The 24,494-nt window shown below is 42.2% G+C and overlaps 1 protein-coding gene across 1 annotated transcript in view; it reads left to right on the forward strand.

Moving 5' to 3' along the window:
• nsmfb (NMDA receptor synaptonuclear signaling and neuronal migration factor b) overlaps nt 1-23,525 on the forward strand; it is a 38,732-nt gene extending 15,207 nt beyond the window's left edge. The window contains exons 5-14 of the mRNA XM_079353635.1: nt 8,295-8,347; nt 8,521-8,610; nt 8,988-9,115; nt 9,232-9,315; nt 10,513-10,546; nt 10,900-10,970; nt 12,466-12,545; nt 13,590-13,692; nt 20,365-20,440; nt 22,045-23,525. Coding sequence (XP_079209761.1) covers nt 8,295-8,347; nt 8,521-8,610; nt 8,988-9,115; nt 9,232-9,315; nt 10,513-10,546; nt 10,900-10,970; nt 12,466-12,545; nt 13,590-13,692; nt 20,365-20,440; nt 22,045-22,142 — 817 coding nt within the window. The 3' untranslated portion in view covers nt 22,143-23,525. The remainder of the gene's footprint in view (nt 1-8,294; nt 8,348-8,520; nt 8,611-8,987; nt 9,116-9,231; nt 9,316-10,512; nt 10,547-10,899; nt 10,971-12,465; nt 12,546-13,589; nt 13,693-20,364; nt 20,441-22,044) is intronic.
• The last annotated feature ends 969 nt before the right edge of the window (nt 23,526-24,494 follow it).

The following is a 24,494-nucleotide window of genomic DNA, read 5'->3' on the forward strand; positions in this document are numbered from 1 at the left end:
GAATAAGATTACATTTGAACTGATTTGTCATTTGAAATAATCGTTAATTTCAAATGACATGACATAATAAATCTTTTTTTTTTTTTTTTTTAAAGATTTTATTTTTGGCCTTTTGCCTTTATTATAGAGGAAAGTGGCATAAATCAGGGAGAGAGAGTGGGGAGAGACATGCGGGGAAAGGAGCCACAGGCCGGATGCACGCACTGCCGCTGCCCCACCAGCACCCCCATAAATGTTCCTGTTTAACCTTTTGATTTGATCTTTTCATCCACACAGAAAATAAAGTGTCTCCTTAATGATCACCTCTCACCCAGATCTATTAATTACTAACGTCAGACTGTCCACGCTCTCCGCCCTCCTCTCTCTCGTGCTCCCGAGGACATTTAAAGACACAATGCCAAACCATCCTTTTAAAGATATGCTGGGGGAGACCTACAGACTTGAGTCTTCTGAGTCGACGTGTTTATGAATTAAAGTGTCAAACATTAGCGCTGCACCTAGCTTCATTTATTTGGACGCTAATGACATCATTTAACAAACCTCAACTGTTTGATTGAATCCTGAAGATTTGGCCTTTTTCTTATTTCGTGGTCACTGATAGGTCACATGACACTGGTTGATGCTTTCATATTGATCTTTGACAGAGATCATCATTTCTATCCACTCCTCCATGTGTCTTTGTCTCTATACGGGTCAGAGTCAGTGTTGTGGATGTATTTCACTTTGTTTCATTTGACAGTAAGTTAACTGTATGTGGTCATTTCATACGGAGGCTGCAAAGCGTCTCCTCACTTGTGCTCACTTCGTCCCTTCATTACCACCAGCTGTGTGTGTCTGTGCTCGCTCACTGATTGTGTTTACGGTTGAAGTCATGGTGATGTTTTTTGGCTCAACATAAAGCAGCTCTCTGCTGCGGTGAGTATCTGCTAACTTCTCTTTTCTTTTCTTCCCTCTTCTTCTTCTTCTTCTCTGCTGTATGTGGCGACCTTCCAAACCACGACTGTAGAATATCGTGAGTAACTCTTTCAAACGCCCCCTCTCTTCTCCCTTGTTGCTCTCCTTTTTCTCACTGTATCAGTTAGGTAACATGTCTCGAACCTTCTTTGTTTTCTTCCCTATGTGGCTTTGTGCTATGCAGTCTGCTTTGTCTTTAACCCCCTAAACCTCGGTGTCTGCTGGACTGGCTGTTTGAAGTTACACACTGAGTCAATATGAAAGTGAAGTGCAGGCTGGAGGGACGAGGTGAAGATTAGCCACACTGATGCTTAGCGTGAATTCCCTTTGAGCCCCTTTGAGATCTGTTTGAAGAAATGTACTTCTGCAACCTTGGAAAATGTAAACAGTCCGAAGCTAACTCTGCATCCAGCAAAGTTCATCACGATTACATTCAAAGACAGAAACTCTTGAATCTTATGAATTCATGTATCGAACACTAGTGCTGCACCTAGCTTAGCTTATGTTGTATTGGGTTCTTATGACATGAAAACAGACGAGGATTTAAACATTGTTGGACAATTCATCAGTAGCAGAAATGAAAATGTTAAGCAGAGTGAGTGGCGGCAGATGGGGCCCGCTGAGGGAGATTTTGTGCTTTGACACCACGAGGTGGTCAGAGTAACCTCGTTCATACAGAAGTCCGCTGACAAAGCAGCCGGGCCAATTTGGGGTGAAGGGTTCAATCGATGACAAAAGACGAAAGCATATGCAATTTGAGATGCATTTTGATAACGTGGCTACAAGCAGAGTGAGATTTCACTCTGGAGGAGTATTTTTTTTATTTGCTTCTTCTTGGAGAATCTTGCTAGTTATCTGATGGATATGTGCTGGATCGCTTTAAGTCCAAAACAAGGAAGAGGGCTCCAAACCCTCCGAGTTTCTGGAGATGGCAGATGGCAGAGAGAGAGTGACGGGCTGAGTCACTTCAAACATGTTCGACTTTTTCTGGGAGAAGAATCAGAAAGTAATGGAGTTTATGAGGGGCTCGACATGACGTAACCCGGATGCATGGCAGAGGCACCGGACAGTCTCCAGTAATTGCAGCACTCTTCGTCATCATCATCATCAGCTGTCAGTCCGTCAGTCTCTGACATACGTGTCACAGATGATCCTCATTGTGTCTGACAACCTGTCTGAGCCATCACATGTCCCCCTAAGGGAAGGACACACACACACACACACACACACACACACACTGACACATTGTGGAAATAATGGGCAGACGCACACACACACACACAACATATTGTGCCTTCATGTTGATATTTAAATGAGTTTACAGTCCGAGGAGTAGGAATGAATTGGCTCGCTCTGCAGGAGTTGAATAATGGAGCCTGATTTTATGATAACACCTTAGTGTGTGTGTTTGTGCGTGTGGGTGCGTGTGTGTGTGTGTGTGTGCATACGTCAACTATTTAGTAATACCCTCATGTCTTTGCCTCATCGTCTCTGTGCTGCTAACTCCTACCGCTCAGCAAAGCTAACCCTCTTCCTAACCTATCCGGACATAAAACCTCTCATCTGAAACCCTGATGTTCTTCCCCATATTTAACCCAGACTGCACTGTTATGAACATGCCAGGACCCAACTAGACCTCAAGGGGATTAGATTTAACTTTTCTCACTCTCATGGCCAAGTAGGAAAGAAGAACGTTGCCTAACTCTCCCAAATCTTAGTCAGTATTCAGACCAGCAGAGATACTAGATGTTAACACACAGAGCAAACTTTAAAAAAAAAAAAAAAAATGTTTCTGTACATTATTTGAAAAGTCCTGTCTTCTTCAATCTGAAGACATTTGATTTGATTATTTAATCTGAACATGTAACATAAAACAAAGGTAAACAAAAAAATAATAATAATTACAAACAGTGGAAAGTATAATTCAGAAAAAACTAATAAGCTATCATTAGCTACATGTCCAGACAGGAGGTGGACAAAGTAAAAACTTATTGAATCCCACCCTCCTCCATCTCTTCAGCTAGCTTGTATTATATTTTTTAAATTACGACTGTCATGTGATATCATATATATATATATATATATGTTTATATATTTATTTTCCAATGTCAAGTTAAAAATATAATAAGAACTCATCATGAACAGATTAGTGTTATTAAATGATTAAATTATTATGTCTGCAAGAAGTGAACCAGCCATATGGATCCTTTTTTCAATAACGTTTGATGAGAGCATTGGGAGAATCTCAACACTTTACTGATGCAGCATCATGCATATTAACTGCCGTAGTACAAAATGTTCAACCTGCACAATTAAGCTCAAGACACCAACATGCATGATTCTGATTCTAGTCTTAAACCTCAGATCTCAGAAAACAGATTTAGACCATTGAGTGAAGGATGTCTGCAGTAAGTCAGGTAAGTTCTGTCAGCCTTTCCACCCCATGGGTCACTTTGGGTTCAGATAAAAACTTACCGTGCTGGTTCAGGGGCCGTTAAAAAAAAACAAAAACAAAACAGCAAACATTATATTTCCCCACAAAACCACTAAATGCTTTGACGTCCTGGCAGGGCTTTTCGAGGCATTGCTGAAAGAAAGAGGCGGAAAAGAGAGCAGGAGGAAGCCACCATGATGGAGAGGTACCGTTTCCTGGCTGTCCTGTGCTGTGCTGTGTGGTGCTGAACCCTCCCTCATTATTCTGCTCGTGACAGAGCAGCCTGTCTGTAAAACTAACACCATGTGTGCGCTTATAGAAGGAGTGCTGTAACACTGTTTGATGGTAAATTTAGCCTGTGTGTGACAGCATGAGTCATTCGACCTCGTGTAAATGTTTTCTACCTGCACTTAATCAGCACCTGAAGCATCACTGAGATTACATAGAGAAGTGATGGAGCCTGTTCAGTACATGGACCTCAGTACATGGACCTTTGGGAGGCCTCCTTTATTGACCGGCTGGTAGATGATACTTCAGCAGCTTCAGTCAGGTCAGAAGAGCACAATTAGAAGTGAAACAAACCTTGAATGTCTCCTTCAGACAACAGGCAGACGTAGCACTGAAGTTTGTGCTCATTCTCCTGAGTCTGAGTGCAACTTTCTCCAAAAGGCTTCAAATTGTTCCCTACTCAGCCGGGAGTACAGCTGAAAGAGTCTTCATAGAGCTGCAGCTTCTGGACGAGCTTCAGCTCGCCTAAATCTTGTCTGCTTGGCCTTCTACTGTAGAGTGGACAGATACATCGTGCGTCCAAAAAGTAGCTTCTTTCCAACTATTGTTCTGTCGCTTCAAACCTTGGACCGATGATGGAGCAGATGTGTGCATGCGGGCGCGCCGCCCCGTGATGAGCCCGGATCACACCACCAACTGAAAGTCCTTTTAGGCTCCAAGATCGAAGAAGAAAAAAAAAAAGAGTCAATTCTGAATCCGATGAGCTCTTTTTTTTTAAATGTAATTACTTAAAAAAGGAGGTTCATTTGATTTGATCAGAGATGATGGTAAAAGAAAGTTTTACATTGTGATGTCTCAAAGTTCATGTTAAAATCAATGTTCCCAGGAACTGTACATACTTAGATAACAAACCTCCTTTTATACAATGAGATGGGTAAAAAATGAATTTAGGCAGGTGAAATAAGAATCTTTTATTTGTTATTTCCTGTTTTTATTGCTTTAAAGAAACATTTCTCTGAGTCGCCTCTCAGGGCTTCCATAGCACGCCGTCATAAGAGTTATTATGCTTCTACAACATTCCTCATACTCCTGATGGAAGATCTAACGCAGGGCCACCACAAACTCTGCTTGGTGTGTGTGTGTGTGTATTGATCTGTGTTAGCTGTGTGTGGTTTAATCACTGTGTCTCACTGCTGACGTATAAATGCAGCTTTATTAACACAAGGTTGGATCACAGTTTTCTGAGGCAGGGGATCAAAGTCTACAGACTGATGTTTGGGTTCAGATCTGTTAGCCTCTATATGTCAGTGTCACAGCGTCTTTAGTAAGAATGTCTGAATGACCGAGACATTTCTCTTGCTAAGAGTTTGCAAAGGTCACAGCAGGGCTGAGAGGGTCAGGTCACATAGCAGCACACACTAACACATGCAGGATAAGCCTTGATACGTGGGCGTCAGGGACTTTAAAGATCGTGTCACTAAGTATCAAAGTACAACCCGTCTGACTGAAGGATCCGCCTTAGTCTGAGTCATCCTTCTATTTCAGGATCTGCCTTCACAGTTCTTGCAATTAACGTCAACATGTCGACATGTTTTTTTGTAGAATTCCTTCAATCTGCAATCTTGGGAGGAAAAGTCGTTTGAAAAGAAGCACTTGAGGGAAGGAAGGCGTTGAGCGTATAACTGTGACACTCTGACAAACCTTTGCTTTGGTACGACGATCACTCAGAATGATGCTCATGTCATTTGACCATGTTGACGCTGAAGAGTGGGGAGGTGGAACTTCTGCATTCTTTCTATGAACGCATTTTAAATATATCCGCACAGCGGTTCAGTGGTGTTGCCTCATAGCGGGACGGTCCCTGGTTTGAATCCTCGTGGGACAGAAGCCTCTCTCTGTGGAGGTTGTGTGTTCTCCCTGTGTATGCGTAGGTCTCCTCAGGTACGCAAATGCATCCTTCTCTATGAAAAGTTTACATGTCATAATAGGAGCAATGATGTAACGTCCATCTATGAATGTGGACCAATCACAGTAGTCTTAAACTTTTTAAGGTTGACTACAGATTTGTTTGAGCCAGAAGTCAAGAATACATTTTTCCAAATTTTACCTTTGTAATAATGAAAAGTACCCCTGACATGGCACGTTATCTCCCTTATTTTAAGGATAAAATATCCCAAAAAATCTGCCCTGTATTCAGGTTTGCTTTGAGATACTCAGCATACACACTCATCCGTTGTTGCATATTTTCTGTATCTATCTGGTTTATGACCTTGGACAGACGTTTGACTTTTCCTCTGAGCTGGCTGAAAGAGTCCTTGGTGATTCTACATGTAAAACTGCCTCGTTAAAAAGGCGAGGAACATTCTGCTCATAAGCAATTTAACAAAAACGCTGATAAATAATCTCGATGAGAAATCAGTGCAAGACACTCCGATAAGTTTTTAGCTTGTTATGTAAAAGACTGAAATAAATATTGACCCTTTGACTTTCTAAAGGAAGCCAGACGATCAGCGTTAAGATGAACTGTCTATCGAGTTATTTTGAATGCATGAAACACCTCCCACAGACGAGGTGTCACATGAGTATGAGCGTCCTGCAGAAACAGCCTTTTTCTTTCATTTTTCACAGCTCAGAATCCCTGGCATTGATATTTTACTGTTCAAAGAAAGCAGCATGAGATCCTACACGTGTACACGAGCAGACCAGCAAAGAGATCAGACACTCAGCCTGGTTCAGGGTGCCACAAATGAACTAGACAGCCCTCACAGTTATAGACATCCTGTTCACCTGATTCTCGTGATGTCATACACGTCTCCTGGTAAATTCCATATCCTTTAGGCTACTCACAGTTGATTGATGAGGAAGCTGAAGTCGTCATACATTGAACCTCACCTGTTGAGATAGCATAGCAAAGGTTCTGCCAGGATGCCAACATTAACAAACAGTTAAATAACACCACGAGGTTTGAAACTAGAGCTTCAGCTAAAGAGTCAAAAATTCTGAGATAAGATCTGAGATCCCACTTGGGGTTGTTTCCTCATGCTGTTACCTTTTCCTTTCCGTTTTGCTGAGTCCTACTCCTGCTGTCCAGTGGTACACTTCATGATTCAAACAACAGCTTTGCTAGAGTCCTGACCCAGCACGTATCAGCAGAAACCCAACTGAGCAGAGACCCAAAAGGGAATATAAAGTGGATCTACTAAAGATAAGATTTGTCATATTGAAGTTAGAAGACGTAGTACATAATGTGTCTTTATTTAAGTTGGTCATGAGAGCATGAAAAAGGAAGAGTCTTATACGACAGTAACTTCAAACACTCGGCCTTGGTAAAGACAAACAAAGCCAATAACTACTGATTATCAAGAGTTGTTGTTTAGTTCAGAAAGTCAAAGCCTCATTAGAGCAACACGTACCACAGCTAGCTAGTGAGATACGTGTCAGATGATTAGCATGCTAACTAGCATTAGCCTGGTTACAAACAACTTTTCTGTGCCACACCCAGAGGTGACAGTAGGCGGGAAAGGTCCAGTATACCAGCTGGAGATTCAGTGGCCGTATGAAGTACTGGAAGAAAACCAACATTCAAAACCAGCTTGGTCACCCTTTTAGCAAGAAAACATGCTAATGCTAACAGACAAATAGTAAGGTCCTTTACCTGCTTTTGTAAAGTGTCGCGAGATAATGCCTGTTATGAATTGACGCTATATAAATAAAGATTGATTGATTGATTGATATCTGGAAAACACTGTCTCTCCCTTTTAAAGGCTTTCAAATTGCTTCTAGACCGTCCACGCAGTGTTTTAAGTCGTGCTGGATGAAAACCAGGAGTATTTTATCGATGCTAGTTAATGTGAGCTCGAGCTGACTGGGATCCAGAGCTGGGGTGTTTTGGCAGTCAGGTGTTTGTTGAACATAAAATGTGGAGCAGAACAAGTTGTGATGTTTCACCATATTCTGTTTGACTCCAACAACACGGGCGGCAGCTCAGACAAGCTGTGTGTGTGTGTGAGGTGACGGTCAGGGATTGAGCTCTTTCTTTACTTCCTAAACGCAGCATGTGAAAGGGTTTGATGTTTACTCGTCAGGGACGTTTGAATCCGTGGAGAGGTGAAGTATGAAGGTTGTGTTACTACGACCTGCAAGAATTTAAAATCCCTCTCTCCCCTGGTAACACCTACTACTGGTGAGCTTATCATGTTTACTCCAAAGGCAAGCCAGGTTATCACCTCACTTTAGTTTACTTGTGCAAGGTTGACAGTGGGATAATGTTGTAGTTTATTTGCGTTACTTATTTACAACCCAGTTTCCATTCAAGGCGTACCAGTGCCCAGTTTGACTATTTGTTAGCTGGAGTCAGGGTCAGATTGTCTTCAGAGAACATCACTTACAGGTTTAGTCTCTCCAAAGGAAGTTTCATTATTGGTGTAAAAAGTCTGAAAGTCTACGTCGACTCTAGCAGGCAGAATAAACTGTGATTTCCTCAAGTTTTGTAAACAGCAGTGCTCAAACCTATGAGAGCTGTAACTGTGTCTATGTTAACTCCTTCAGTATGGTCTATGAGTAGTTTGTTCATCCAGTATTCCCCACTTTGACTTTGTGTGTTTAATTTTGATGGATTATGTTGCTCTCTGGCTCTTTTTCTGACCTTTTCTTCTTCCTCTCCTCCCTAACATGGTAGAAACTTCCGCAAACACCTCAGGATGGTGGGCAGCCGCAGGGTGAAGGTCCAGAGTAAGTTGAACCATTTGTGTGCATGTGTGTTCGTGTGATTGTGGTGTGCACTGTGGGCTGTTCAGGCTCGGCGCTCCATGCGTGGATGTACTCAGCATGTTTAGCAGATTCTCGTCTGACATGTGTCATCGTGCGTGTGAGTGACTCTCCTCCTCTCTCTCTCTTTTCGTTAGCCTTCGCCGACCGCCGAGCCAAAAGTTTCAGCCGCTCCTGGAGTGACCCCACCCCAGTCAAGCCTGATTCCCTTCACGACTCCAGAGACAGTGAGTGGACACCCTCCGTCTCCATTGTTGACGAGTAATAACACACTAGCTGATGAACTCTGAGACACATTAAACACAAACACTCTGTTGTTGTTGTTGTAGTCTCAGTACGCTCGTTGAATCTGTCTCTTCTCAGCTGTGTCCTCCACACCTGTCCACCTGTTGTTCATCTATCTGCAGCTCTGTGGCACGCAGACGCGTGTTATCGTTTAGTATAGTCTGATTTTGACACCGTTCCTCCCCCTTCATGAGCTGGAAGAGAAAGTAACAGGTGCACCGCTTTTAAATGGAGCACCCTCCTCTCTAATCTCATTGGTGGGTTGTCCTTTCATCTCTCCCTTTGTTCCTGTGTGTGTGTGTGTGTGTGTGTGAGCCAGGTGGTGATCTTCAGACCTCCTCAGGGACACTAGATGAAGGGCTGAATGAGGACACGGACTGGGGGGATGAGAGGGAGATGGAAAGAGCCGCCTGTGAAGGAGAGGACTTCATCCCACCTAAAATCATGGTGCGTTAAAGAGCAATAGGCTCTCTTTTTAAGTTGACAAAATAAACCTTTCATTTCACAAAGTGAGGCAGCTGAAAAGCTTTAAGGTTCTCTGTGCATGTCTCCTATTTCCACAGCTGATATCCTCCAAAGTCCCAAAGGCTGAATATGTTCCCAACATCATTCGTAGGGACGACCCGTCCATCATCCCCATTCTTTATGTGAGTAGCATCTATCAGCAGGCTCAGCCCACCTTTACAGACGGACTCACAGGGAAGACAGTCAACATGTGTGATTCAGTTTGTTTGAAGATGTTTTACTGGTTGAGGGAAACAAGATGAGAGAAGAGGTGCTGATGAGGCAACAAGACGTCAGGCATCAGTTAGAGAGCATCACGTGAGTTATGATCTGTGACTTAATGTGGGATCGACCTCAAAATATTCTCATGGCAGTTTTTTGTTTTGGCACTAAGAGCATCCAAGAGTCCCTGAAATGTATTTCACCAGAATGACACCTGCTCTTCATCAGACCTCGCTGATATTAATGAAACTCATGTAATCCCTTTTTGAGTGTCAGCACTTACGTAAACAAACAAACGTCTTCTGTTTTTATGCTTTTCTGTTCTTTATTTCAAAATAGAAAAAAAAAATTCATAACACAGGTTCATAGGGGAGCAATTTGTCCATCAGAAGCTTCAGGGTAAACTCCTCATGTAAGGGAGGGGGCGTGGCTTATGAGGGAGGGGGTGGGTGCAGAAGGAGCACTGAGGGAATGCTAAACCCCGCCTTTAAAACTACCAGACAACTGGTCCATTTGGGAAATGTTTCGGCGGGTTGAATGTAAAGCACCCGTGCTCACCCTATAAATGCTGGTTTTATTTAAAGTGTGCAGGTTTGGTGCGGTCAATCCTCCACATATAAAAGAATTCTCTCCAAAGATTACTGAGACACCCGGTCACATGTGTTATATAAACACAACAAACCCGTTTCACTGCTTGTGTTCAGATAAAGCTTCAAACGGGGGTCCTCACCTACATCTGTACACGAGCCAGCTTTTTTCTTGACACACACCGCGGGGCCCAACTTTAAAATACGTTAAGCCTGACAGCTGTCAACCCCGATGTGAAGGGCTGGTGTCAGAGGGGAAATGTCATTTCTCCCATAATTAACCTTCTGCAAGGAGTTAAGCCTCGGGATTTTACTCTGCTGTTTATTGTTTATTAACCTGAGGTCCTTTGGATTGTGGGGGCCGGGCCGTCAGTGGACAGTCACTTCAAACTAAAGTGAAGGCTGTGAATCATGGATAGAGACGCAGTGATGATGACTGAGTGTTTGACACATGGTGGTTTCATCAGTGACTGGACATGAAAAATCAGTTTAATGTATGAATCTTTCTTTTTTCTGTCTTCCAATGCGAAGGACCACGAACACGCCACGTTTGATGACATACTCGGTGAGTGTGACGTTTGTGTCCAACTTTAGGTGTCAAGTGAAAATGAGTCCTGTGGTGTTAATGTGGAAAAGATGAAGGTGGAATAAGTTTCAGCTCGCTGGAGAGCAGAGTGACTCATTGTTTTTAAGTGTGTGCGTGTGTGTGTGTGTGTGTGTGTGTGTTTGCGTGTGCGTGTGTGTGTGTGTGTGTGTGTGTGTGTGTGTGTGTTTGCGTGTGCGTGCGTGCATGCGTGTGTGTGCGTGTGTGTTTGTCTCTAGAGGGACAGCCAATTTATGTGTCTCAACATTTCAGCTAAGTGGTAAAGTGACACCTCTCTCTCTCTCTCTCTCTCTCTCTCTCTCTCTCTCGCCCAGAGGAGATCGAGAAGAAGCTGACTGCGTACAGAAAAGGCTGTAAAATATGGAACATGCTCATTTTCTGCCAGGTGAGTGACGGGACTCAAAGAGAAACATTGTGACATTGTTGGATCACCTTTTCCTTTAAATCAGAGTTTGGCCTCAGTAAGTCAGTCCAACAGAGGTGGACTTTAACTGAAGGGAAATTATAAGCATCATCAACATATTAAGGACTAAGCATGTCCTCTCTCTTTTAAAAAGATAGATGAAACATCTGATCACCCCCTTGTGTTCAAATCGGTAAATTGTTTGGTCGATTAATTAAATTAAAAATGGGACATTGATAAGATCCAAAGTGTGGGCGAGCAGAAAATAACTATTAGTGAATGTTTGAGCTGCATACACATTGTGTGTGTGTGTGTGTGTGTGTGTGTGTGTGTGTGTGTGTGTGTGTGTGTGTGTGTGTGTGTGTGTGTGTGTGTGTGTGTGTGTGTGTGTGAGAGACAACACCCATGAAATGCTGAAATGAATTACCGGTAAATGTACAAATGCTAAAACCTCATATTTGCTTTGAACGTAGGGGCTGTATCCCTCTCCCTGTACTTTCTCTTTGTTTGTTTTACGTTTTTTTATTTTCAGTTGTTTCTATTATATATATTTATTTTTTCACCATCTTATTTTATTTTCTTTGTGCCTCTTTGTTTATTTCTAAAGATGTTGCTCCTTTCTTTTCTACCTTTTGGTCGTAGTTTTGTTTTTATTCATTGTTAGAATGAACCATAGACAGAGGATGTAGTCCTGTCGTCGTAGCAACCTTGGGTTTGAATCCGACCATGGCTCTTTCCTGCATGTCACCCCTCTCTCTCTCTCCTCCCAACAGTTTCTGTCTGTCCTGTCCTCAGCTGTCCTCTCTGTCCTCAGCTGTCCTCTCTGTCTGACGGCAAAAATGGTTAAAAAAAAAAGTGACTTTAAAGAATTGAAAGATTTATATCATTATCTGAGTTACGTAACGGTCGAGTGCTTTCAATTTTTAAGAAACCCCTAAAAAACGGAGCCAAACTTATGTGCACCTCACTGTCTGCTGTCACGAGCAGACTTCATCAGTGACACAGCTCAGAGCATTTCAATCAGGAGAGACTTCATGAAGAGTTTATGAGGATTTAAAAATGAAAGAAAAGATCATTGTGCAGTCTCTTTGTTGATTAGACTCCATCATGATGACTTCATGCACTCAGAGGGGTAATGAGGTCTACAGCTGCCCCCCCCTTTGAGTCTAGACCCCTGTGGAGGTGGTGATAGAAGGACACAGGATGTGATGAGGAGTGGGTTTCTGAGGCTGTGTCTGAATGGAGGTGTTGCACTGACATGCTACAATGTGAAGGCAGCAGGATGAAGTTGGTTGATTAGTGAAAGAGTGAAGACCATTGATCAGCTGATCAGAGCAGGGAGACAGAGGAAGGGAAGAATGAACGTGTGAGTGTTCAGTCTTCCTGCTTGATCTTGGGCTGAGCAGCAGGAATTCTGGGTAATATGACAGGAAGTAGATCAACTTGATTGTGCAGTAACACAATCTCCTCTCCACAGGGAGGTCCAGGACATCTGTACCTGCTGAAGAATAAAGTTGCCACGTTTGCCAAGGTTGAGAAAGAGGACGACATGATCCAGTAAGAGTGAATTCTGTTTGTACGTGTAACCATAATGACGTGAGCAGAGGAGGTCATGGAGCAAACCACAGAGGGAACGCTCTTGCATTCTGCATTCAAGCGAGGCTAAGAAGGGAATCAATATTTGTTAGAGTTCACAGACGCACAATGCTGAATATACGACCACATTCAAGGACACACACATGAAGGACTCACAAACAGCTAGCTTTCAACCTTTATGTGCTGGGCGTCATGACGGAGGGACAAACCATCGGAGAAGGGCTTTGTTGTACGAAAAAAAGGACAAAGAGAGGACAAAGAAACACGATGCCTTAAGGAGAATATTTACCTTTATGTCAAACAAAAGAGTGGAGAACAAACATACTGGAACAGAAAACATGATGAAGCTGTTTAATCCCATGCTCAGAGATCATCGTGCTGACATGCAGTCAGCATATAAAGGTCACTCTCCAGATAATATCCTGCTGCGTTCTCACATCTGCCCACTCGGACTCTCGGCGTCTGACAGGAGAAACTCCGCGGGAGGTCTGAGACCAAAAATGTGACTGTTTGCGTTCACACATACAGCTTACTTCAGAGAATTTTTTTTAGTAATTTTCGTCAAGTGTGAAAGTGCTAATAATGAGTTAAAAAAATATTGCCATGCAAAATGCAAGGCATACTCCAGTTTGATGTAGAGCGATCTTTAAGCGGATCCGTGCCGTGTGTTTTCTACCTGAATTTAACTTTAATGTCAGCTATGAAAAACACCAGCATTTAAAAAGAGATTAACTGTATAGTTCAGGGATCCTGCAGCTTTTCCATTTACCCTTTCACACCTAGATTTGTGAATAACATTTGAATGATTGCTTTCATAAATTCTCCCACTACAAAGTGCCTCCGAGTTGTATAAGAATCAGAACACTTATCCTCGCAGTCACATAATCATCAGGCAGTTTCGACCTCAACCCGCTTCCTGGCTCAATCATCCCTCGCTCTGTGTTTCCTCTCTGGCCACAATCATTGTTGCTGTGTCTTAACCTCTCGCCTCTCCTGTGTGTGAAGGTTCTGGAGACGTCTCAGTAAGCTGATGAGTAAACTGAACCCGGAGCCTAACCTCATCCACATCATGGGCTGCTATGTGCTGGGGAGCGCTAATGGAGAAAAGGTAGCTCGTCTTTGTATTCTGAGTCACTGCAAAGGCTTAAAAACAAATGATACTCCCACACGCGAGTTAATAGAGCATACGTTTGCTTAAAATGTCGACATGTGTCAGCGGCTTGCTGACTCATAATCACAAATATGCACACAGATGCTCGAAGCCACATGCTATCATAGCACCCTACAGATAAATCATGAGGACAATCTGTTGGCTTCGTCTTGGACTATTGTTGAGTCTTGCAGAGTATTAGAAGTCGATGCAAGGGCACTTTCTGCATATGCATCGGATAATAATGAAACAACTGGCAGTGTTGTGTGAACGATAAAATAACACGCACTCTGGCATCTTCTCCAGCACCCCTGCAATGACCCTTCCACCCACACAGAGACAGATGCACTCATGCTATATGCAGACACACACACACACACACACACACACAGCGTATGCACATGAACCTGCCCACTCACTCAAATCTTCATGCTCTCACGTGCAGCTTCTTCCACAACCTCACTACAACTGCTTCTTTTGGTTATCGGCTGCAGCTGCACTTTAGTGGAAGAAACTGATGGAGAGCTGCTTCCAACAGCTTCACAAAGTTTTCTTTTATTATTACCCTGAATAGTCGACCTATGTGCAGGGTTAGTAAATGTATATTGAATACTTTTGTACCTCTTGACCTCAATGGTTAAACATGAAGTGCTGAATGCAGGATGAGGCTTTGAGTGAAAATAAGACACGACACAGGGAGCACTCACGCAGTCCTCACTGTGCCGAAGCATGCTTCACCCCGTGAGTCCAGTTTGTTTGACCAGTGTGAGCGCTCTGAGCCGTGCTCAAACACAATACACTTCTTTGACCCTGGCACACTTGGAAGAGGTGTGCGTCGGCACGACACAGTTCATGTACGAGCACAAGCACGGCTACAAAACGTGGACAGCCTTCATTACGGAGAAATCCCGGAGTGCTCTTTCTGAATCTGGATAAAATGACCCAAATAAGCCACAAAGTCACCAATAAGCTGTCATGTTGTCTCAGTTGTCCTCAGTGCTCAGTGCTCAGGCCCGGCTCGTCCTGGAGAAGTGTGAATGCAGGTCAGCGGGGGGATGGGGAGGCAGGCAATCGTGCTTACACTTTGCTAGTGTGAGCGCACCCACAGAAGAAAATAACAGGTTGTCTATAGCCTGTAACAAAGTTTATTTTTACCTATCGTATCATATCGTGTAATATAGGTAATTACCTTTGAACATCATTAGTCAGGTTTCCATCCAAAATTCAACAACACAATCAGAAATAATAAGTTGAGTCAGTAAATCTTGACTCCACTGCAGAGAATCTACGCAGATGGTGTGTTTAAGTGTGAACATGACTCTGAGTGCTCTCAGAGAGGTAACCACATTGCTTTATTTTGAAATCCTTTGAGACAGAAGTCAGGTTTCTTCAGCACAGCTTTGTGTGCATACAGATGCTGTGCTGTTTGCTCTTTCTGTTTTTTTTCACTGTGAAATATTAATGCTGTCAGATATACCAAATACATCTGACAAATAAGTCTGATTAACAAAAATAAATAAGCTGATGGGAAAACATTTAGCCCTTAAGGGTGTGTACAACAATATGACCTGCCATTCATCTCTTGCACTCATCTTTATCTCCCATTGGAGATTACTTGAACATCAAATGAACAACCAAAGTTCAGCTTGTTCCACATTTAAAACAGCTCATTTTAAGCTTGTACCTTCTGAGTAAGTAATCCTGTAGCAGTGCACAGCGATAGCCACTGTGGCATTCAGCATCTTCTCTTTGGTGATTCAGTTCAAGTCGCTCGAGGAGGAGGGTTGAACCTAGAAGGGCTTATACGCTGCATTTAACAAATATCCCCCTGCTGCTGCCTGTGTGCGTTCCTGCAAGCTCAGCTGGAGAGTCACTATTAATAGACTGACGGACGGAGCCACCTGCAGATGATGATCCACCCAGCATAACTCCATACAGCAAGTCAAACGCAGGAGTAGTAGTGGTTCCCTTAAAAGAGGAAAAGAATCTGTTTGATATTTTAGCTCTGTGTACAGTCAGTCAATCAGACTGATGTTAGCAGCTCTCGAGAAAGGCGTCTATTTACTGTAAGAAGACAAGCGTGTTGTATGACATGTTGAGGGCTGATTGATGTTACTGCATAAAACATGGACGTAGTCACAGTGATGTCATTTATCAGCTTCTGAAGCCTAGTTTTGTTTTTAACTTTCCGTCAACTGAGCAACTAGCATAGAGCAAGTTGCTAACAACACAACCATCTGTCAATCACATCAGCAAACCCCTATGTGATTAAAACAGATGAGTAAAATGAGAAACATGTAAAGGAAGAATGTGCAGCATTTCACACAAATACAGCAGAAATCAAGTCTCTCCTGTAAATGTCTCTCTGAGTCCTGACTGTCTACAACGAGAGAGATGCTGGAGTCCCGCTGGCTGTGCTGTTGTCAGAGCCATGCTTACATGGACGGGACGACCTTGTGAACAAAACTGTTTTAGTCAAGGACCATATGAAGCAAGTTGAACATACTCACTGATTGTTTGGATGTTAGGTAAGTTTGTTTAGATCATGGTCATTCAGTGTGTTTTTATGAAATGTGAAGCTATGCGTTGACCAACGTGTGTTATCATTAGCATGCTAACACCACAATGCAGGACAATTGAAGCACAAGCAAAGGGCAATTTTGTGCACCATTTGCTCCAAAACTTGAACTTTAACTCCTTGGTATGAATGCGAGCAGAAAGAGATTGGAGGTGTGTTGCTGGAGGAAAGCGAAGGCTTAAAAATAGTGTAGGTGTCTCCAAACAACATTGTTTGTTTTGGTTTCATGCTGGAAGTCAGTGGCGACATCTACTGGTTTAAAAAGCCACACATTGTCCCTTTAACGTGAGTGTGCATGTGACTTCAGGGGCTTACTTAGCAAAGCCTCAAGTGGATGCTAAAGGAACTGCGTTTTCTGCATTGGTTTCATTATCATGACTGCTTTTTGTACTAAGAGCTCCATTCACTTTCAGAATAATGCTTGCCTTGAAACAGATGGAAACTGCTAGGTTTCACCCAGAGGACTTTTTCCTTTGCATTATTAACTGGCACTTCTAGGTTTAAGTTCCCCTCCTCCTTAGACAAACAGATGTCTTTCCCTGAGAATTTTTATCAGGCAAACACGCTGCAGGTGTGGAAACAGCCCGATAAGAAGCCAACGACTGAAGACACTGTTTGATATCACAGAGATCTCTCTCAGATACAGGAATATAAACAGAGGTGGACTGAATAGCAGTCTCTAAATATTCAGTGCAAAGAAAGATGACTGTGCAGCTCTATCAGCTTATCCAGCAGGTTGAGTATCCAGTCTGTATCTCTGATAGCAGTCCTGTGAATCAGACACCATTAATGAGTGAATCCACTTCAACTATAAAGTGCATCTCGACACGAACGCACACTCACAATCTGTAACACTCAGTCGACTGCAGGCAGCTGCTTCTCCGTGAATGATTGTACTTTCAAAATCGATTTGAATCGAGTGGGTCCCATTTTTCTGTTGTCTGTGAAGCATCAATCTGCTGGACTTCAGCTCCTATTTACAGATGTCTCCATGGGAGGGTATCTAATGTTACTTTAAAGGCATTTAAATGATATGGCCCTCATACATGTCAATGAAAACTCTAAAAAAAAGAAGCTAAGAAAGGATTTGGACAAGTCAGTCAAATCAAATAACTTCATTTATTCATTTGGAACTTTACAAAGCAGCAGTGCAACACAAAAAGCCAGGTAGACAAAGACATTCAGCGTTCACTAAAAAAATCCCAACACAAATCTACATTAGCCTGCTCGCTACGTAACAAATGGGTGTCAGTAATAGGACATTTTGTCATTGAAGTTAAGTCAACTTTTCTCATCCCTGGTTCAAATCATGCTTGAAGGTGATTAGCCAGATGTTACGTGACGATCCTAGAAAAACACTCACATGGCAGTTGGTGTTGTCAGGTATGAACGCAGTATGGGATAACTGACAGCCAGGCAATGAGCAACAACCACGGCCTTCTTTTGGGTAGATTTAGGAAGTTCAGGGCGAACTTCTATTCCCATCAGTTCCATCCCTTTTAATCTAGCACCAATAAACAGAGCGGATCCATCATGTAGTTCGGCATACATCGCTTTGAGCACAACGAAAGTCATTCTGGCTAATATAGCATGTGTTTGCTAACTGTTTACTGTAATCTAAATAATTAAGAATTTTTAGACTCTCAGCTTTGTTATCATACATCAATGTTTCATCATCTGAAGCTCTTAACAAATGCACAGAGGGAAATTAGAACAGATCTGCTGCTCTAGTGAAATATTGGAACATGCTCTCAGCTTCGAAAGTCATGCTTCATTGATGGTGTGTAAAACCTCAAGGAAATGGTAAGGGTAAGCATCAGAGTGTGTATGTATATGTGTGTGTGTGTGTGTGTGTGGGGGGGGGGGTTGGTTAGCATCACGCAGCAGTCTCTATTTGGTTCTGCAACCTGTCACCTAAAGCTTCTCACATGCACTCAGTAACACCGTTAACATCAACCCACCGTATTTCTTCCAAATGTGCCGCCTGTCCAAATTCAGTGTTCGAGTGTCATCAACAGACAGAAACAGCCTGAGTGATAAAGAACATGAAGAGTACAACACACTCAAGGAGAGATGGCCTCCGTCTGTCACTTTTCTTCCCCTTCCACTCGTTTATTTATGGCGAGAACATTTTTTATCCTCTTTATGTCAAGGGATACGAAATTAAACCCGACAGGCACCTGCAGCAATGACACAAGACTCCAGGAGTGATTGTTGCTGGCTCAGATGCTGTTTGAATCCCAGGCCCCTCCTTTGTTTTCAGTCCCCGATCCCCTGTCTGTTTATGGTATAAAGAAAAAAGCTCGTTGTAAATCACCTCACACGTGTTGCTCTTGGTGTGTATGTGAAAAAAATGTACACCCTGAAATGTTTAACTTTTAGGAGAAAAATGATTTGTAAATTATAAAAGATAACATTTTCTTGATAAAGCTAAAAACAACCTGAGGTCAAATTGACCTCAAAGAACACCAATGCGTACAACATGTGTAAAGGACATTTGAAAACATATTATTGTGTCAATTGTGTTTCCCCATTAAATTAAGAAAAGTCATTAAATACGAAGCCAAACAACGTCACAAAAAGATGTCACTCATTAATTTAAAGACATTAAACATTAAAGGGTTAAAAAAAAGAACATATATATAATGCAGGGCCATGTGTCTTTATCAAAAACACAGACTTAAACATAAAGTGATCACATTTTTCTCTGGACACACTCCAAAAGAAACTCCCCCAGAAGCACAATAAGAAAAAAAGATCTTCTAACAGACAGATGCACAGCAAAACCGCGTGAAAGCTAACCTGTGAATGTCGCTCAGCTGCTAGGCTCTATGTGGGATGGCACACCAGCTGGCACTGGACCAGACCCCAGGGAGTGAGAGGAGGGGCGGGCAAGCTGGAACAAGGAGGCAGTAAAAGTGAAAAGTGTGCGGGGTGCCATCAGGTCTGACAGTCCTGTGGGTGCACACATGAACACGTGTGGTTCACACACACACAACTGAAAGGACAGGTTGGTGTTTCATCTGGTGCTACAGCGCTGGTGACATGACAGACTCTTCGAGGTAGAATAAGTCGAACAATAATACTGAAGAAGTTTGCCTTTCCACCTGTTTTTATCGGTTCAAGGACAAAAAGGCTGGAAACGTTTGTACACCTGATCTTCAGTCACAGAGATGAAAGTGAAAACAGGAAGTGATAATCATTGGTGGGGGGTTTGTGTGTTAATCTGTTCCTCTATGACAACTCGCTCACTTCACAAAATCCCATTTGTTCGTAACCAATCAATAAAAATGTTAAGATTATTTATTTCATAGCAAACAGTTTGAATCTACAGTTAAAGTTGTTTCCGTAGTAACAATTAACTTTGTAGCTTTCGTGGGCTAACTGTTATTACGCTCTTCAAGAGAAGCTACTTAAAAATCCATGATGAACAATGATCTACTGAGTGAAATAATAAAATGATCTTACTGTATCATCAGACATGAAGGAAACATGCTCCAGTATGTCCTCTGTTGTGGAATTTTTCCCATTACCAAAGAGTGAAAATAAAGAGCGAGAAGATCGATCTGGTCTCAGTGAACATTTATTCGAAGGCAGAATCAGCGTTCGAAGACCCCTCTCTCACACGGTGAGGAGAGAAAGAGGCCCAGAGAAACTCTATAGAGTTTACCACTTAAAGAGTTTAACCACTCTATAGAGGAGGGGTGGAGACAGCCCTCTCCAATATGACTGCAGACTCATTTTAAACACTAGGCCTCAGAGTTACATATTGCACCTTTCAGCATTATAAGAGAAAACGTTTTATAATCCTTTTTCCTCCACACCTGTGAATGTAATCTCGCTCTGCCAGGCCTCTGAAGCTGTCTGAAGGGCTTTTAACTTTACTCAGCTACTGCAAGTTTTAAGTGGCACATTGACCTTTCACCTCAGTCAGCTGCAGGGTCACCAGCACTGGTTTGTTTGCTTTTATGTGAAGATGTCTGATGCTATATGGACTCAAGAATCATTTCTCTCTAACTCCTCCTTCTGCCTCCGTCCCTTATTCTTTGCAGCTGATTCAGACTCTGAAGAGGCTGATGAGACCCTCTTCAGTTGAATTCAAGTCCCCTCTTGAGCTGTCTGCACAGGGTGAGAACACTACACACATACAGTAATTGCAAATGACTGCTAACACACACACACATTTCTCCTTATTTTCTCCTGCTGTCTAAAAATAGACGACATGTTTGTACCACCTGTGCTGTAGGTGAACTCCCCACAGCTGGCACATATTGCATGATCAGCCTCACTGGTTTTCCCACTAAACGTTAATTGTGGACATTAATCAATGCCAGCACGATGCATTGCAATGAAGAAAGCTCATTAGCGAGTGTGTGCAAACACACAGACATGAACTCGGCTGAGCTCCTAAAGTATTCCTCATCAGTCTTCTTCCTGACATGTATTGATGCCATTCTGATTTTTTTCTGTTAAAATGTCATTAATGCCTCCATGTTTTAAAATCACTTATTGACCCATCACTCTGCTCAGTGAGCTCACCTCTCTCCATGTTATCCCACCATGTGCCTTATCATCTGACGAGACTGAAGGGGAAAAGATTGAAAATGTAATGAGTTCAACACTGGAGGTCAATCCTTAAAACATCCATGTGTGACAGAAACCGCAGGCTGTGATTACAGAAGTGATGAAGTACCTCAGGTGAACCTGAGGGACTGTGCTGTAAAGTTAATTTATACAGCACATTTCAATAACAAGGCAAGTGCTTCACACAGGACACCAAAAGCATCATGACAGAGGAAAGAAAAGACACATTAAAATAGAAAAGTTAAAAATCACTGAAATTATTAAAACTTAAAATATGTTCAAGTCAAATAATTCAAATCAAATTAATTAAAGTAATAAAATTATTTTTGTTTGGTTCTGGCTCTGGGGACAGACACGTCTGGGCGGTTCGTAGTTTAATCAGCAGGTCACTCATGTATTCTGTCCCTAAACCATTAAGTGCTTTATAAAGCAGCAGCAGGATTTTAAGATCTCTGACAGACTGGCAGCCAGTGCAAAGACCTCAGAAGTGGACTGATGTGATCCGTTTTGTACATAGCAGGACAGTGAGCTTTATCCAAAGAGCTTTTTTTACTTTTAAAGAAATACAAATAAATAAAAAGTATTTTTCTTCACCTCAATCAGGTCAGCGTTTAAACAGCTGCTCTCGATCAGGCAGATTCTTTTTTTAACATGTTTGAAATATTGGTTTGTATGACTGCACACAATTGCACAGTGTGAGCAGAGCTTCGAGCTGATTCCTGGACTCTGGGACTTTGCCCCCTGATTTTATCTGCACAAATTAACAGACAGCATCTGATATCACCATGGCAACAACAGGCATGCCCTTTCTTTCTTTCTTTCTTTCTTTCTCCTCCCTCCACAGAAACCATGCCAGAAATATCGGAGGACCTCCAGTTGTCATTTAGCTGCCAGTTAGCTTGTGTTGAAATGCGATGCAGGTTGTCTGTGTGTTTGTGATGAGGAGAGCGAGAGAGAGAGAGAGAGAGAGAGATCTGTGTCCCTCCCTCCGTTCAGATTTAGATTCTCTCAGGTCGTGCACGATGTTCAATGTGAGCTCATAAATCGTGAGCATCGTAAACAAGTCAGTGGCTCTGTGCGAGCTGACATTCCACTTTTTTTTTTTCTAACCTTACACTTGTTCTCTTTGTGTTATCTTCTGGCTGCAGGCAAAGAGATGATCGAGATGTACTTTGACTTCCGTCTGTTCCGCCTGTGGAAAAGTCGTCAGCACTCCAAGATGCTGGACTACGATGACCTCTTGTGATGTGGCCCTCCTTTTGTTGGCCTGTCGGCCGGTGATCTCTTCTCTGAGCCTACTGTGGGGTGACAGCGCTTTTGGTTGAAGGGCCCCTGAGAGGCCCCTGGACTGGCTCTGTGAAAAGCTCTGCTGGAGCAGCAGCGCAACTGGGTCTTTTTCCCCCCTTCTGAGGTGACAGGGTGACCCTGTAGATTCAGACAGTGGAGTCGTTTTTTTCTCCCTTATCCATTTTCACTTTCTGCCTATTTCTCAGCGAATAGCGAAAGAAAAGGAGTAGAAACAGGGGACTCATCATCCTAGCCTAAATGTGTCAGAAGACGCTAACTAGAGTTAGATTCCTGAGTTCAGAGAGGATGAAGGAATGACGGCAGAGAACAGAAACAACATCTCCTCCTGGAGTTTAAAGTGGAGGTTGTGTTTTGAAAGGTAAAGGAAGAGGATAGGAAGTGAACCATAAAGGAAGTAGAGCTTATATGTAAATAAACTAAGTGCTTACCGAAGTGTTAGAGAATAGATTTCCAGCATCTCTATCTATGATATAAGCAAAAATCTAGATATTTAACTAGTCTTAATACAAATGAGATTTTCATATGTTTTATTTTACTTAAAGTATAAATGTATTAGTGTTTCGTATGGACCGTCGTATAAACTCAGGTTAAATCCATCTGTCATATAATACCTGGCAACGTGCTGTAGATGTGAGTTGGAGGCGTCCGCTTTCTTCAGTGGAAGGTTAAAGCCATCAGGGATGTCATATCGTAACACGTGTGTGAAGAGCAGAGCCTCCTCACATTTTCAGCGTCTTTTCGAGTCAAACTGTAGCCAAACAGAGCGACATACCCGTGCGTGCACGTTTCACCACATGACAGCTTTACATTTGACCTCCATGAGCCGACATCATCTCTTCTTCTTGAGCTGTCGGTTCACAGCGGCCGGTCCTTTTCGCTGACTTTATTCAACCTTTATTTCCTGTTCTTGCTTATATTCGAGCTCGTTAGAATCGAACACTGAACCTGAATCACTCAAAGTAGCAATGGAGTGGTTGAGATGACACTTTTCTCTGACTCCTCACCACTAAGTTGTTGTTTCTGTGTTTGGTATGAACCATAGCTTTAGTGTTGAGTAAAAATCACAACATGATCAAGTGTGTGTCTTAGATTATAGTTCTTGCCTTTGCTGGCATAAATTGATGAAACATATTTATTAGAGTAGAAATTAATTTTTTACATGAATTTAACATAAATACTCAGCACTTTAGTGTTGTGCTTCCAGGAAGTTTGGATTAAGAGGAATTGCTTTTAAATCTGTTGGATCAGAGAGGATGTTAGATATAAGAGGCAGAGACTTTTACCTTATATGTAGAGATAAACAACATTTCCCATAATGCAATTGGATTCTTTTTTTTCTTTCTTTTTTTTGTGTTTAAGTGGAACCCATCCCGAGAGGGAAATGTTAAAACTTTAACTTTTGACGTGCTGGTCATGACATTTAAAGTCTAAAACGAAAGCCTGGATCACCTGACTTCATCACCTGACTTGGCAGCATCATCAGCTGTTTTTTCTCCAACTTTAAAAAGTCGGTGCAACATTTAATGATATTAGGGAGAGAAAAATTCCAATTCCGATATTTTGGCCGATATCTCTGATCTTTAGAGAATGATTGATATAAACACACTCAAATGCTGTTATCACACATTTGGGAAGATTTACAATAAAGACCTTTTTTTTATAGTGGAGCAAAAGCCTTTGATGGCAGGATAACAAGAGTGCGCTGAAACGCTAATTTAGACAATTAGAAATAGACAACTGTAAAAATTCAAAAAGCTCAAATTGACTAAACCAAGACATATCAGTAACCTAATATCAGCCGATATTATGAGCCAGCCGGTTGGCCCAATCGGTTGGGCTCTCTTTGAAAACGTCATGAAGAGTTTCAAACACATTAGATCACATATTTAATTAAACAGACTGACGCTGCAGTTTGGACTTCACCTGTGCTTTCTCAAAGGGAACTATTTTTTTAAATACCTACAGTAAACTGTAACTTAAAAAACACAAATAATTCTTGAACTAACCACAGCATTAACGCTCCTTCAGACTAACAGTTACAGGTTTAGAGGAGAGAGATTTTTTAGCAACTTTTAAACATTTGGAAACTGTATAAATGTGTGTATCTTTACTGAATAATAATGGTTGTAATGGATATGATGTGACCTTGACATAGCTTTACTGCAGGCTCATGCCGAGGTGGCCATGTCCTCTAATATATCTCTCTGATAATAACCAGCTTCATCACGATTGTAAAGTCAGACATCTTGAACTGTCCTCACATTGTGTTATTGTGACAGCATTCAGCTCC

The sequence above is a fragment of the Symphodus melops genome (genome assembly GCF_947650265.1).
Source record: "Symphodus melops genome assembly, chromosome: 1".
Taxonomy (NCBI): Eukaryota; Metazoa; Chordata; class Actinopteri; order Labriformes; family Labridae; genus Symphodus; species Symphodus melops.